The sequence below is a fragment of the Suricata suricatta genome, chromosome 1 (genome assembly GCF_006229205.1).
Source record: "Suricata suricatta isolate VVHF042 chromosome 1, meerkat_22Aug2017_6uvM2_HiC, whole genome shotgun sequence".
Lineage (NCBI taxonomy): Eukaryota > Metazoa > Chordata > Mammalia > Carnivora > Herpestidae > Suricata > Suricata suricatta.
The window spans coordinates 192,744,313-192,756,449 of NC_043700.1; the positions used below are offsets into that span (position 1 = coordinate 192,744,313).

Here is a 12,137-nt window from a genome sequence, read left to right on the forward strand (position 1 = left end):
GGGACCTCCTGCGCGCGGCGCGCGGCCGCCTTCTCCTCGAGCCTGCGCCGCAGCTCGAGCACGCGCTCGTCCCGGAGGGGCGCCGCCGGGGCCGCGGACCGGGCTTTCTTCTCCTCCCACCTGCGCGGCGGACAGAGCGGGCTTAGGAGGTGCCCTAACCCTAGGTCAGTGGGAGTGTTTTAGGTGCAGCGGGGGAGAGGCTCTCCAAGGACCCCTGGGGTGCCGTTCCCCCAGGGCCTCTCCCTTCTTTCTCTTTGTACCTGACGTTTTAAAAATGCATCCTATGTATATTGGCTACGTAGGTACATGGAGCAAAAAAGTAAAAACCCTCTTTTATCTGGCTCTCTTCTTGCCACTCTCTTGCCTAGAGGCAGCCGCTGCTTACATCTTTGCAATTCTCTATCATACTGAATCAATTTTCCTTCCCAAATGAGACCTCATTCTACAGATTGTTTCCCCGTGGCTTTGGTTTAGGGGCACACCACAGCACTCGGGCTGCGTCGGTGCTGTTCCCTAAGCCACCATCCCTTCTCTGCCGGCTCCAGGCAGACGGTCCACTGAAATGGTCCTGGCGGATTGATGTCAGGGTATCTGGCTGCATGCAGAGAGCTCCAGAGCTTTGTTAGTGGGTTTGGACCCTTGGAGGCTCCCTAGTGCCAACCAGACTGTGTATGGGGTCTGTCAGGTTAAGTCTAGCAGCTGGAAGTGGCAAAACGTGCCGGGCACATGCCACCCTGGGGACCTGCTGAGTGGCCAGCCCCTACAGCTGTCACAGGGCCTCCTCAAACTGTAACCAGAGCAGCAGTCAGTCAGCATCAATAGTGATGGATTTTTTTTCCCCAAAGAGAGTGCTTGAGCAGTGGAGAGGGGCCGAGGGAGAAGGAGGGAGAGAGAGAGAGAGAGAGTGAGAGAGAGAGAGAGAGAATCCCAAGCAGGCTGCATGCTCAGCCCAGAGCCAGACATGGGCCTTGATCCCACTCCCCCAGGGGTCACGACATGAGTCAAATTTTGGACACTCATCTGAGTGAGCCACCCAGGCACCCCGATAGTGATGGATTTTGTGACTCTCCTTCCTTCTGTCCACCCCACTACCCACCCACCCCAGCTCTACACTTTTTCTGGAGCTCTGTGTGCCAGGCCCTGAACCAGGCTATGCTGTGACAGGTTGGGTGCTTTCTTCCATGGGGTAGCCTTGCCTTTCTAGGGCATCGGGCCAGAGCCCACAGGCCAGTCTGACTGGGGCAGGTGACACCAACCTGTGCCTGACCAAGGCTGGCCACGGGACAGACACTTGGGCGAGAAAAGTCACCACAGTGTTCTTGAAACAAAAGGGGTACGCATGAGCATGCCCTCCATTAATTTTTTTTTTTTATTTTTGATACAGACAGAGACAGAGCATGAGAGGGGGAGGGGCAGAGAGAGGAGGCATGGAACACGAAGCAGGCTCCAGGCTCTGAGCTAGCTGTCAGCACAGAGTCTGACGCGGGGCTCGAACCCACGGACGTGAGATCTGACCTGAGCCGAAGTCGGAGGCTTAACTGACTGAGCCACCCAGGCGCCCCTCCGTTAAAAGAGAGTAGTCAATCAAGTTAAGATGCTTGACAGTCAAATGCTATGTGTGAATCTCAGCAAGGTTCTGGTTGGAAAGAAAAAGTTATAGCAAACAATCTTTTAAAAGTTATAGTGAGGGTGGCTGGGTGGCTCAGGTGGTTGAGCGTCTGGCTTCAGCTCAGGTCACTATCTCATGGTTCGTGGGTTCAAGCCCCGCGTTGGGCTGTGTGCTGACAGCTAGCTCAGAGCCTGCAGCCTGCTTCGGATTCTGTGTCTCCCTCTCTCTCTGCTCCTCCCCTGATCACACTGTCTCTCTCTGTCTCTCAAAAATAAATGTTAAAAAAGAAATTAAAACGTTATAGTGAACATGGGCACCTGGGTGGCTCAGTGGGTTAAGTGTCCGACTCTTGGGTTTGGCTCTGGTCATGATCTCCTTCTTTGTAAGCTCGAGTCCCGTGTCAGGCCGGGAGCTGACAGTGTGGAGCCTGCTTGGGATTCTCTCTCCTCTCTGCCTCTACCCCACTCTTACCCATGCATGCTCTCACTCTCTCTCTCAAATTTTAAAAATTTTACAAAAGTCGTAGTGAACAGTCTTGGGCTGCTAAAGAAACGTGAGTCAGGACAGGATATTGAGATCATGGGAATTTTTGTTAATTTTCTAGTTGTGTCCGTGTGCTGTGGTTATGTAGGACAATGTTTTTTTTTCAGAAGATGCACACCAGAGTGTTTAGGAGTCAAGGGTCTGATGCCTGCAACTCCTTCCGGATGGCTCTGCAGCCACAAAGGAGCTAGCTAGATGAAACACACGGCAAAGGCAGTGCTCATGAGCTACATGCCATCACTTTGCCACCAGGCGTCACTGCATGATTTTGTTACCGTTTTTGTATGTCTGAAGATTAGCTATCGAAATAGCGGAGGTGGGAGAGGTTATTGCAAGGGAGCGGCCCGGGCCTAAGGGTGGAATGCTGTTGCAGGCAGTGTCCACCTGGGAGGCTGCAAAGGCAGGCTCGCTCCGCGCTCCTGCCTAAGTCGCCTGCCCCCTGGGGCCACTGGTACCGACCTCAAGGCGGCAGACCTCCCCATGGCGGCCCGGCACAGCGAGATCTGCTCCACCACGTTCTGGAGCTCCCGGCTTCTGGCGCGCTTGCCCTGGACGATCTGGTCTCGCTTCTCTTCCTCCGCGCGCCTCCGGGTCTCCTTGAGCAGGGCCAGCCGCTCGCGGAGCTCCACCACAGACATCTCGCCTTCCAGGCCATACCCAGGGGTCTGCGGGGCGATGGGAGGCCCGCAGCCGGGCGTCAGGCCCGCGCCCAGCCACGCGGCCTTCTACTGTGCCCTGACCGCTCCTCTGCGCCGGCGCTGGTGCCCTCTCTCCAGGTTCCAGTCTGGCCCCTGGGCCCTGGGGACCAACTTCCCCTGCCTCAGTGGTACCTGTGCAAGGTGCCTGCCATTCAGCCTCTCCAGCCTCAGCCCCCCACTGCTGACCGCACATCTCAGCTGGGTGCCCTGTAGGCCCCTCTATGAGGTGGGGCCCAAATGGAGCTCAGCACTGTCTCCCCAAGCCAGGACCTGCAGGGGCCTGTGCAGAAAGCCCCGCGAACGTCCCACATTCCCTGGGATCAGGCCAAGCTCCCACGCCAGCTCGCGGGGCCCTGACGTCCTGCTCCTACCTCGCCGGATGCCAGCCTGGCCTCTCAGGGTGCCACTCGCACGGGCCTCCAGGCACCCCTGCTCTCCTCTCCTCCAGCCCGCGCACACCTGTGCTCTCCCTCCTCTGCCCTTCCCACCTGGACCCTAGGGTCCCAGGACCTCCTTCAACATGAAGCCTACCTTGCCCACTCCTAGGGGCCCTGGCCTCCTGCCTCCAGAGGTCACAGAGGTCTCCCCGACAGGACTGTGAACCCTCGGGTCAGTCCTAGGCCTCCAGCCGGGCAGGCGCAGCGTCCACAGCCGGCTGGCCACTTGTGCCGGCCGGATCTCGGTGGGCATTCTGAACACGGCCTCCCACGGCAATGCCGGCCGCAGGAAGACATGGGGAGGCTTCTCCAGGCCCGGCCGAGCCCTCACCTGGGTCAGGTCCACAAGCTTGCCCTTGGGCATGGGCTGCGTCTCCAGGGCACGCAGCTGAGCGATACGCTCGCAGCGTCGCTGCTGCTCCTGCTCGGCCGCCTCCGCGCTGCGCTGCAGCAGCTCCCGGCTCTCCTCCATCACCTCCTGGACTTGAGGGCCAAGCGGGGCGCTGAGGAGTCACAGGGTGGCCTGCCTTCGCGGGCACTGGGCTCTCAGCACTCGCCGCAGACCCTTGGGGCAGGGCCCGGGCCGGGGAGTGGGGCTGGGTGCGGCCCCACGGTGCCCGGCTCCCCGCGGTACCTCTCTGCTGCCGGCCTCTCAGGAGCTTCATCTGCGCCGCCTTCACGTTCTGCTGTGCCTCTGCCACCTGCTGCACCAGCTCCTTCAGGGACCTTTCCTCCTGGAGGCGCCGCTCCGCAAGCCGCTGCATCAGTTCGGCCATCTGCTCAGACAACCGACCCGCCGCCGTCAGGGCCGCAGGGCCCCCTGGAGCAGGCTCAGTTCCCCCCGTCTGCCCCGGCCCCGGAGCACGAGTGGCCCTGCATCACCCCGAAGCCCAGATGCAAGCTCAGTGGCTCTCGGGAAGTCCCCTGGAGGTCAGGCGTAGGGGAAGTCCCACCCTTGTCCCCTTCCCCTCTGTGGTCCTGGGAAACCATGTCCGAGCTGCTGGGTCTGCCCCAAAGCCCACCCACCCGGGACTCCAGTTGAGAGAGGAGGGTGCTCAATACTTTGAAGCCATGTGGAGCCCAGGACATGCCAGACCCTTGGGCGGCCTCAGGGTCCCTGCCACGTGAGCCCCCAGGCACATCCTGCTTGCTGGTCACCCCACCCTCTTCTGATGTTTCAGGAGGTCAGAGTCTTAAACGACAGGACAGAGTGTGGTTTTGCCGCTTTGGCACACGTGACTGGAATCCTTTGGTGCGTCTGGTTGAGTCTGGCCTCTGTGGCTCCTCGCTGTGGTCATTTGCCTCATACTCGTTGTCGCCTGGACTGTAGGTGGCTTCATTTTGTGGCTGTATGTTTTAGGGAATGTATCACAACGCTTTCATCCGCTCTGCTGTGGGTGGACATTCAGATGGCTCCCGGTTTGGTGCCGTTGCGAACAGTTCAGAACAATGCTACAATGCGGGGCTAGGCCTCCTGTCGCCGCCCCGGAGTGGCCCGGAGCGACCGAACCCCTGCCGCTGGCGGTCTGTGTGGCAGGGGCTCTTCTTCGGCTGCACCGTCAGTGGAGAATCAGCTTGCAGGTAGCGAGGACTTCAGCTTCAGACACTGAGCGCGAAGCAGTCCTTTTGTAAAACAATTTGCTGGCGTGTATCAACAGTGCCTGTCTGCCGTCCCCTTCAATTTGTACAATTTTGTTCCAGGTTCTAAGAAAGGGAACCAGGGCTCTCGCAGAAATAGCTTATTTTAGGACTGGGACAGGGAAAACACAGGTGAGCCTGGTACACTGTCTAGTGTCCTATAGTAAGGAAGGACAGACGTCAGTCAGAGGGACACAGGAGGTCAACCCGAAGGGACCCCTAAAGGCCAAAGCTTGCAACAAAGTTATGCTTTTGATAAGACAAAGTGTAAATTAAATCTATGAGTCCACACTGAAAGAGGTGATGGAATGAATAAGAAAGTGGGGGAGAAGAGAGAGGCCCCTGGTGCAGAGAATCCTCAGTGTCGTCCCCTCCTGGCTGCGGGCTTTGCGTCGAGATCCCCTTCTGCACGGCGCTGTGTGCAAAGGGGGAAGTAACTGCAGCGGAGAAACCTAGCAGGCACGACCTTGGCCAGGGGTCAAGGTCAACATCACAGTGAAGAGCTGGTTGACAGCAGGTGCCCTTGACGGGCGTGATGGGCCTCCTCCCCAAACCCACAACCCCAGTGTAACCATGAGGGGAACATCAGACACGTCCTGGCTGAGGGGTGTCCTGGCCCCCTCCCCTCGACACTGTCAGGGTCACCGAAAACAAGGGAAGTCTGAGAGACGGCCACAGCCCAGAAGAGGCTGAGGCGTGACCGTTAAATGTGAAGTGGTGTCCAGGGACAGGAAGGGGCCTTCGCTGGGGCAAATGTGATGAAATCTAAGTGAAGTGCGGAGTTCGCGGTCCCAGCGTTGGCTCTGGCTGTGACAGACACACCAAGGGGTAGTGGGTTAGTGCCTCCCCAAATTCACGTCGGCCTGGGACCTCGGAATGTGATCTCACATCCAGTTAGGTGAGGGTCTCAGGATGAAATCCTGCTGGGTTTACGGTGCGCCCTAAATCCAATGACAAGGGTCTGTAAGAAGAGGAGAGGGACACGGCGAGACGTGGGCGCAGGGCCATGTGAGGACCAAGGCAGAGGCTGGGCTGGGGCTCCCCCGTGGACAAGGGACTCCTGGGGGCACCAGAACCTGGGAGAGGCAAGGCAGGGTCCTCCCCAGGGAGCTTAGCAGAGAGCACGGCGGTGCAGCTCACGCCCTCCTTGACCTTGGAGCTGGGGCCTCTGCAACCCTGGTCAGGCCTGCGGTGCCCCCTGCGGCGCCAGCACGGGGACGTAAGCGTCACCAGCAGAGGCGGCTGTGTGGGAGGGTATGGGAACTCTCTGCACCATCTTTGCAACTTTTCTGTAACTCTTTAAACTGTTCCGAAGTAAAATGTTTATTGTTAAGAGTACTTTTGAAAAGTTGGTAATAAGTGGGAAGATGCTTGTGCGGAAGCAGGAGGTGAAAAGAGGTGGGCGGCCACAATCTGCAGGGGCCTTGTCTCGGGTGAGTTGATTCCGGGCAAAGAAAGAACAAATTGAAAGGAAAGTCACTCCACAGGATCGTGGAGGGGGCTGATATTTCTAAGAAGAAAATAATGGATTTCATATGACGTGTTCTCTGTTTGGACTCCGCAGTGTGTAGGTTTGTTGCAAAGGCTAAAAGAAGATGGCGACTCCACCCGTCCCAGACCCCATGCCCACAGGGAACTTCCGGTTTTACAACCAACAGAAACCAAAGAAGTTCTTTTCTTGGGAGTATCTCAACAAGCTCCACCTCTTCCAAAGGCCAGAACGAGGACTCAGGTATGGGTACTTTTAAGCAGACAAGTGTGCCTGATCCAGTGGATAGTACTTCATCTGTCTGTAGCAGTCCCCTCCTTAGGACCAAATTTACAGGTGCGGGTTCTTCCATTGAGTATTCTACTAGACCAAGAGAAAGTGAAGAGCAAAATCCTGAAACAGCATATTTGGAAGACAGGCCTTCTACACCTACTATACTGGGTTATGAGGTGATGGAAGAAAGAGCTAAATTTACCATATATAAAATACTAGTAAAGAAAACCCCGGAAGAAAGCTGGGTAGTTTTTAGAAGATACACTGACTTCTCTAGGCTTAATGATAAATTAAAAGAGATGTTTCCAGGCTTTCGATTAGCACTTCCACCGAAACACTGGTTCAAAGATAACTACAATGCTGATTTTTTAGAAGATAGACAATTAGGATTACAAGCATTTCTTCAAAATTTAGTGGCTCCCAAGGACATTGCTAACTGGTATGTGACAAACTGAAATAAGATATTATAAGTGCATTCCAACAACTTGTTTAATCTAAAGAACAAATATAGGACCATTGTTAATTCAAGCACAAAAATATAGGGTAGGACTATAATTACTTGGCCTCTCTAATACAGCGTTACTTAGAATTTTCTTATTATCAGTAAGAATTTTATTTGGTGGGATGCCTGGGTGACTCGGTTAAGCGTCCAACTCTTGATTTTGGCTCAGGTCATGATCTCATGGTTTGTGAGTTCGAGCCCCGTGTTGGGCTCTGTGCTGACAGTACAGAGCCTGCTTGGGATTCTCTTTCTCTCTCTTCCTCTATGTCCCTTCCCCACTCATGTGCTCTCTCTATCTCTCAAAATAAATAAACATTAAATTAAAAAAAAAAAGAAAGAAAGAAAGAACAAATCACAAACCACCGTGGGCGAGGAGGCCTGCCCTGCTGGGTCCCAGGGCCCCTGCCTGAGCACACCTCTGGGACAGCACAGACACAGCTCAGGGACAGCAGGGACAGCGGAGAGGGAGGGGAAGAGGCAGTGTCTCCCGGCTCTCTGCAACTGTGCACAGACCGGGGCCGGGGGGCGGATGTGGGGCAGCACAGGACCAAGGAGACGGCCGAGGCTTGGTGGGGGCGGGGGGGCCACACTGCGCTGCGATGGCCATCTGCCTGGCCAGCTCTGCCACCTCAGGCCTTGCCAGTGTCTTTATGGTACCCGTCTCCTCAGTTTCCCAGAGACGTGCAAAAGGCAGGGTTTGGGATGGGACAGCAGATCGGAAGCTGTCAGCACAGAGCCCGACGCGGGGCTGGAACCCACAAATCATGAGTTTATTAACTGAGGCAAAGTCAGATGCTTAACCAACGGAGCCACCCAGGCGCCCCTGTATGCTCTTTTTTATTCAACGAAGTACTGGAAAGTTCTAGCCAGTGCAAGAGGCTAGAGGAGCAAATGATAGGAACACAGGTCAGAGATTAAGAAATAAACTATTCTTTACAGATGACATGATTGTCTACTAGAGAGTCACAAGGACTCTATGACAAATGCCTTGTTTGTCCTAGAAAACTTCTAAAGTGGTTCGGCAAGGTCACAAGATATAAGATCAACACACAAAGTCAATTACGTTTTAATATAGTAGCGTCAGATACACAGACACCAGAATGAAAAATATAACAACACTCACAATTACTCAAAAATAATAAAAGAAACACTTGGGCACAAATCTAACAGAACGTGTCCAGGACTTGGGTGCTAAAAACTACACAACACCGATGAAAGAAGTAAAAGATTTAAATAAGCGGTGAGGCATACTGCATTCACAGATTGGAAGAGCCGGCTGGAGGGCCGGGGAAGTGGGTCCAAGCCCAGACCGTGTATGAGAATAAACTTCGAGTGGATTAGAGAGCCCGATCAAAAATGCAGTTTAAACACGAGAGGACGCCTGGGCAAGTCTGTCCGTAGCACGGGTTCGGGCAGAGCCTTTCTCCTCACGCCTCAGAGTCCAGACATGATCCCAGGAAGATGCGTAAGTCTGCGCGGTGAAACACACAAGCAAAGCCAAGTGACCGACTGGAGGAAAATATCAGCATTAGATCACGAAACGTTACTCTCCCTGATACGCAAAGAACTCTTAAAAACCAAAGAAACGAAGGCTAGGAGCTCGTTCGGAAGCGCTCAAGCGATCTTTGGCCGAGGCGCTGAGACCGCGTGGCAGGGAAGGGGCCGCGTCTTCGACGAGCCGGGCTGGGAAGCCGGGACACCCACGCGCCCAGGAACGAGGTTGGACCCTCCTCTCGCACCACACACGAAAGTCAACTCAAAGTGGATTAAAGACTTAAACACAAGACCTGAAATCACAAACTCCTAGAAGAAAATAGGAGACAAGCTCCCTCCTAATGGGCCTGAGTGATGATTTTTTTTTTTGATTTGACATCACAAGCACAGGCAACAAGAGCAAAGATGAACTACTGAGACCACATCAAACTCACAGGTTCTGCAAAGGGAACAACCAGCAAAATGAAAAGGCAACCTATGGAAGGGAAGAAAACACTTGCAAACTATATATCTGATAAGGGGTAAATATCAAAAAATATATAGGGACGCCTGGGGGGCTCAGTCGGTTAAGTGTCCAGCTTCGGCTCAGGTCATGATCTCACAGTTCGTGGGCTCAAGCCCCACGTCGGGCTCACTGCTGACAGCTCAGAGCTGGAGCTGCTTCAGATTCTGTGTCTCCTTCTCTCTCTGACCCTCCCCTGCTCGCACTGTCTCTCAAAAACAAATAAAAAACATTAAAAAAAAAGAATGGTGAAATGCATGATGATGATGCTTAAAAATATATATAAAGTACTCACTGAACTCAATAGCAAAAAAAAAAAAAAAAAGCCAAATAACCTGACTAAAAAATGAGCAAAGGATGTGAACAGACATTTTTCCGATAAACAAAGAGCCAACAGACACAAGAAAGGAGGCTCATCACCACTCATTATCAGGGAAACGCAAATCAACACCGTAATGAGATGCCCCTCAGTCAGGATGTGCAGGAAGGGAGTTCCGTGAGCTGTTGGTGGGAATGCAAATTGGTGCAGTCGTTTTTTCCTCAAAAAATTAAAAATAGAATTACCAGTTTTTAAAAAGTAATCTCTGCAGCCAATGTGGGGCTCAAACTCAGGACCTTCAAATCCAAAGTCATATCCTGTACTGGCTAAGCCAGCCAGAGGCCCCCGGAACCACCGGTTTTAAAATTAGATCCCTGGGCGCCTGGGTGGCTCAGTCGGTTAAACCTCCGTCTTCGGCTCAGGTCAGATCTCACGTTCGTGGGTTCGAGCCCCGCGTTGGGCTCTGTGCTGACAGCTCAGAGCCTGGAGCCTGCTTCTGGTTCTGTGTCTCCTTCTCTCTCTGCCCCTCCCTCTCTCATGCTCTGTCTCTGTCTGTATCAAAAATAAAATAAAACATTAAAAAAATTTTTTTAAATTAGATCCCAGAAGTGACCCCACTTCCGGTTTAGATTCCAAGGAAGCAAAATCACTCTTTGGAGGAGATGTCTGCATCCCCCGTGTTCTCCGCAGTAGTGTTCACAATCGCCAAGACCTGGCAGTGACCTCAGTGTCCCTTCACAGATGAATATGAGAATTAGCCTTAAAACAGAGGGAAATCCCTGCCATTTGCAAAAACATGGATAAGCCAGGACCACATTATGTTAAGTGAGATGAGCCAGGTGCGGAGGCAGGGTCGCCGTGTGGAATCTGACAAGATCCGTGTCTTCGTCGCAGAGACCTGAGCCTCGGGCCGGCTCCGAGTGCACGGAGTCTGTTAGAAGACACGTTCCAGGGACCTAACGCACAGGGTGCCGACTGCAGTTCGTAACGTGTACGTGAAATTCGCTGACAGAGATCTCCAGGGCTCCCGCTAACGGGAGGAGGTGGCCGCTGGCGGGGCCGGAGGCGGCAGTTGGCTCCGTTGTGACAATCACGTCGCGAGGGGAGGTGTATCTGCGCGTCCTGTTCCAGACCTTCAGCGGACCCGGTTCTGCTCGCCCAGCGGGCCGCCGCCGAGCCGGAGCGAAGGGCGTAGAGCCCGGGAGAGGCCGTTCACAGAAAAAGACGCAGGAACGGCTCCTAAGTATATGGCAACACGTCAAACTCACACGTCGTCAATGAAACGCAAACCAGAACGGTACTGAGGCGCGAGATGAGCCAACACTCCTGAATTCAGCACGGCGCACTCCGCCGGGGTCCTGGGCTCCAGCCCCGCGCCCGCTCCCCCGAGGAAGGTGCCCAAGCAGCGAGGATCCAGCCCCGCTCTCGGTGACTGTGGCACTTAGCCACGTCCCTCTAGAAGCTTCCTTGAAAACCTCTCTCCACAACCACGGAAGACTGGCTCAGCATTTCCCGTCACGGGTAAGCAGGCATTTTATGTAAGGGAAAAGGGAGTGAGGAAGGGTGTGTACACAAGTGTGCGTATTTGCCAGGAAGGAAAGATGATCCAGAGGTGAATGAAAATAAGAACAGAAGTGGGAAGGTGGCAAGGGGTTTACAAGAAGAGACACTTCCCTGAGTCTATTTTTCAGATCGCTTTGACTTCCTATTTGTAAAAAAAAAAAAAAAAAAAAAAACCAAAAACCTAAAAAGGAAGGAAGAGCAGGTTCTAACATCAAACTCAGACACAAACACGTTATCCAAAGGGCATTTGAGGGAACTTTGAGCACGCCCCCCGCCCCCCACCCGCAGGTCCCCAGGGGCACACGTCTGGGGACAGACAGAGCTGAGGTCGGGCCTGCAGAGCCCAGGCCACTTGGGGGCCACTGCAAGGAAGAGACTCTCAGGGAAACGCAGGCTGGAGCCCCCACCCAGGCCACCTGACGTAGGAGGAGGCAGGCCTGCTATGGGAATGGACGCCCTATGCAAAAGTGTCGGCTTTCCAGAAATTTCTGCCAGAACCTCAGATCCTCCTTCACGTGTGCATGTGTGGGCCCACTGCCACTGCCGGTGGGGGCTGGCCAGACTGTCCCCCCAGAAGGCTCTGACCCCCCCCCACGCCCAGGAAGGGGCAGGAAGAGAAACCACAGCCGCTCTGTGGGTCTTAGGAGAAAATGACCTGGGGTCAGCCCGCCAGCCGGCCCCCCCCACCCCCCTCGAGGCCATGTCACCTCCTCCTTCTTCTGCTCGGCCTTCTCCCTGTTCCCCTGCGCCAGGTGCCGCCGGGCCAGGATGGCCTCCTCGCGGCTGAGCTTCCCCTGCAGCCTGCGGCACTCGCCCGCGGCCAGCTGCTCCTCCCGGTCCTCCGCCAGCACCTTCCTCTGCCACTCGAAGAACTCGGAGAAGTCCCCGGCCCCGTCCACAAGCTTGTCCACCCTGGGGAGAAGGGGCAAGAATGGGGGCCTGCGCTGGCCACAGTGGGGGCACACGTTCCCCACGGGGTGGTGGCCTCACAGGCGCCGGGAGCCCCTCACCCAGCGCTGGCCACAGCACCCGCCCACGGCCCACCGCCTGCCTGTCCCCGGCCTTCGTCT

The 12,137-nt window shown here is 54.9% G+C and overlaps 1 protein-coding gene and 1 pseudogene across 1 annotated transcript in view; one reads left to right on the forward strand and one right to left on the reverse strand.

The window, feature by feature from the left end:
* CFAP99 (cilia and flagella associated protein 99) overlaps window positions 1-12,137 on the reverse strand; it is a 38,882-nt gene that overhangs the window by 256 nt on the left and 26,489 nt on the right. Inside the window, exons 11-15 of the mRNA XM_029949491.1 lie at window positions 11,775-11,979; window positions 3,922-4,063; window positions 3,619-3,770; window positions 2,612-2,817; window positions 6-120 (exon numbers count right to left, since the gene is read on the reverse strand). Of these exons, the coding sequence (XP_029805351.1) occupies window positions 6-120; window positions 2,612-2,817; window positions 3,619-3,770; window positions 3,922-4,063; window positions 11,775-11,979 (820 nt within the window). The remainder of the gene's footprint in view (window positions 1-5; window positions 121-2,611; window positions 2,818-3,618; window positions 3,771-3,921; window positions 4,064-11,774; window positions 11,980-12,137) is intronic.
* Window positions 6,521-7,142, forward strand: LOC115286804 (annotated as a pseudogene).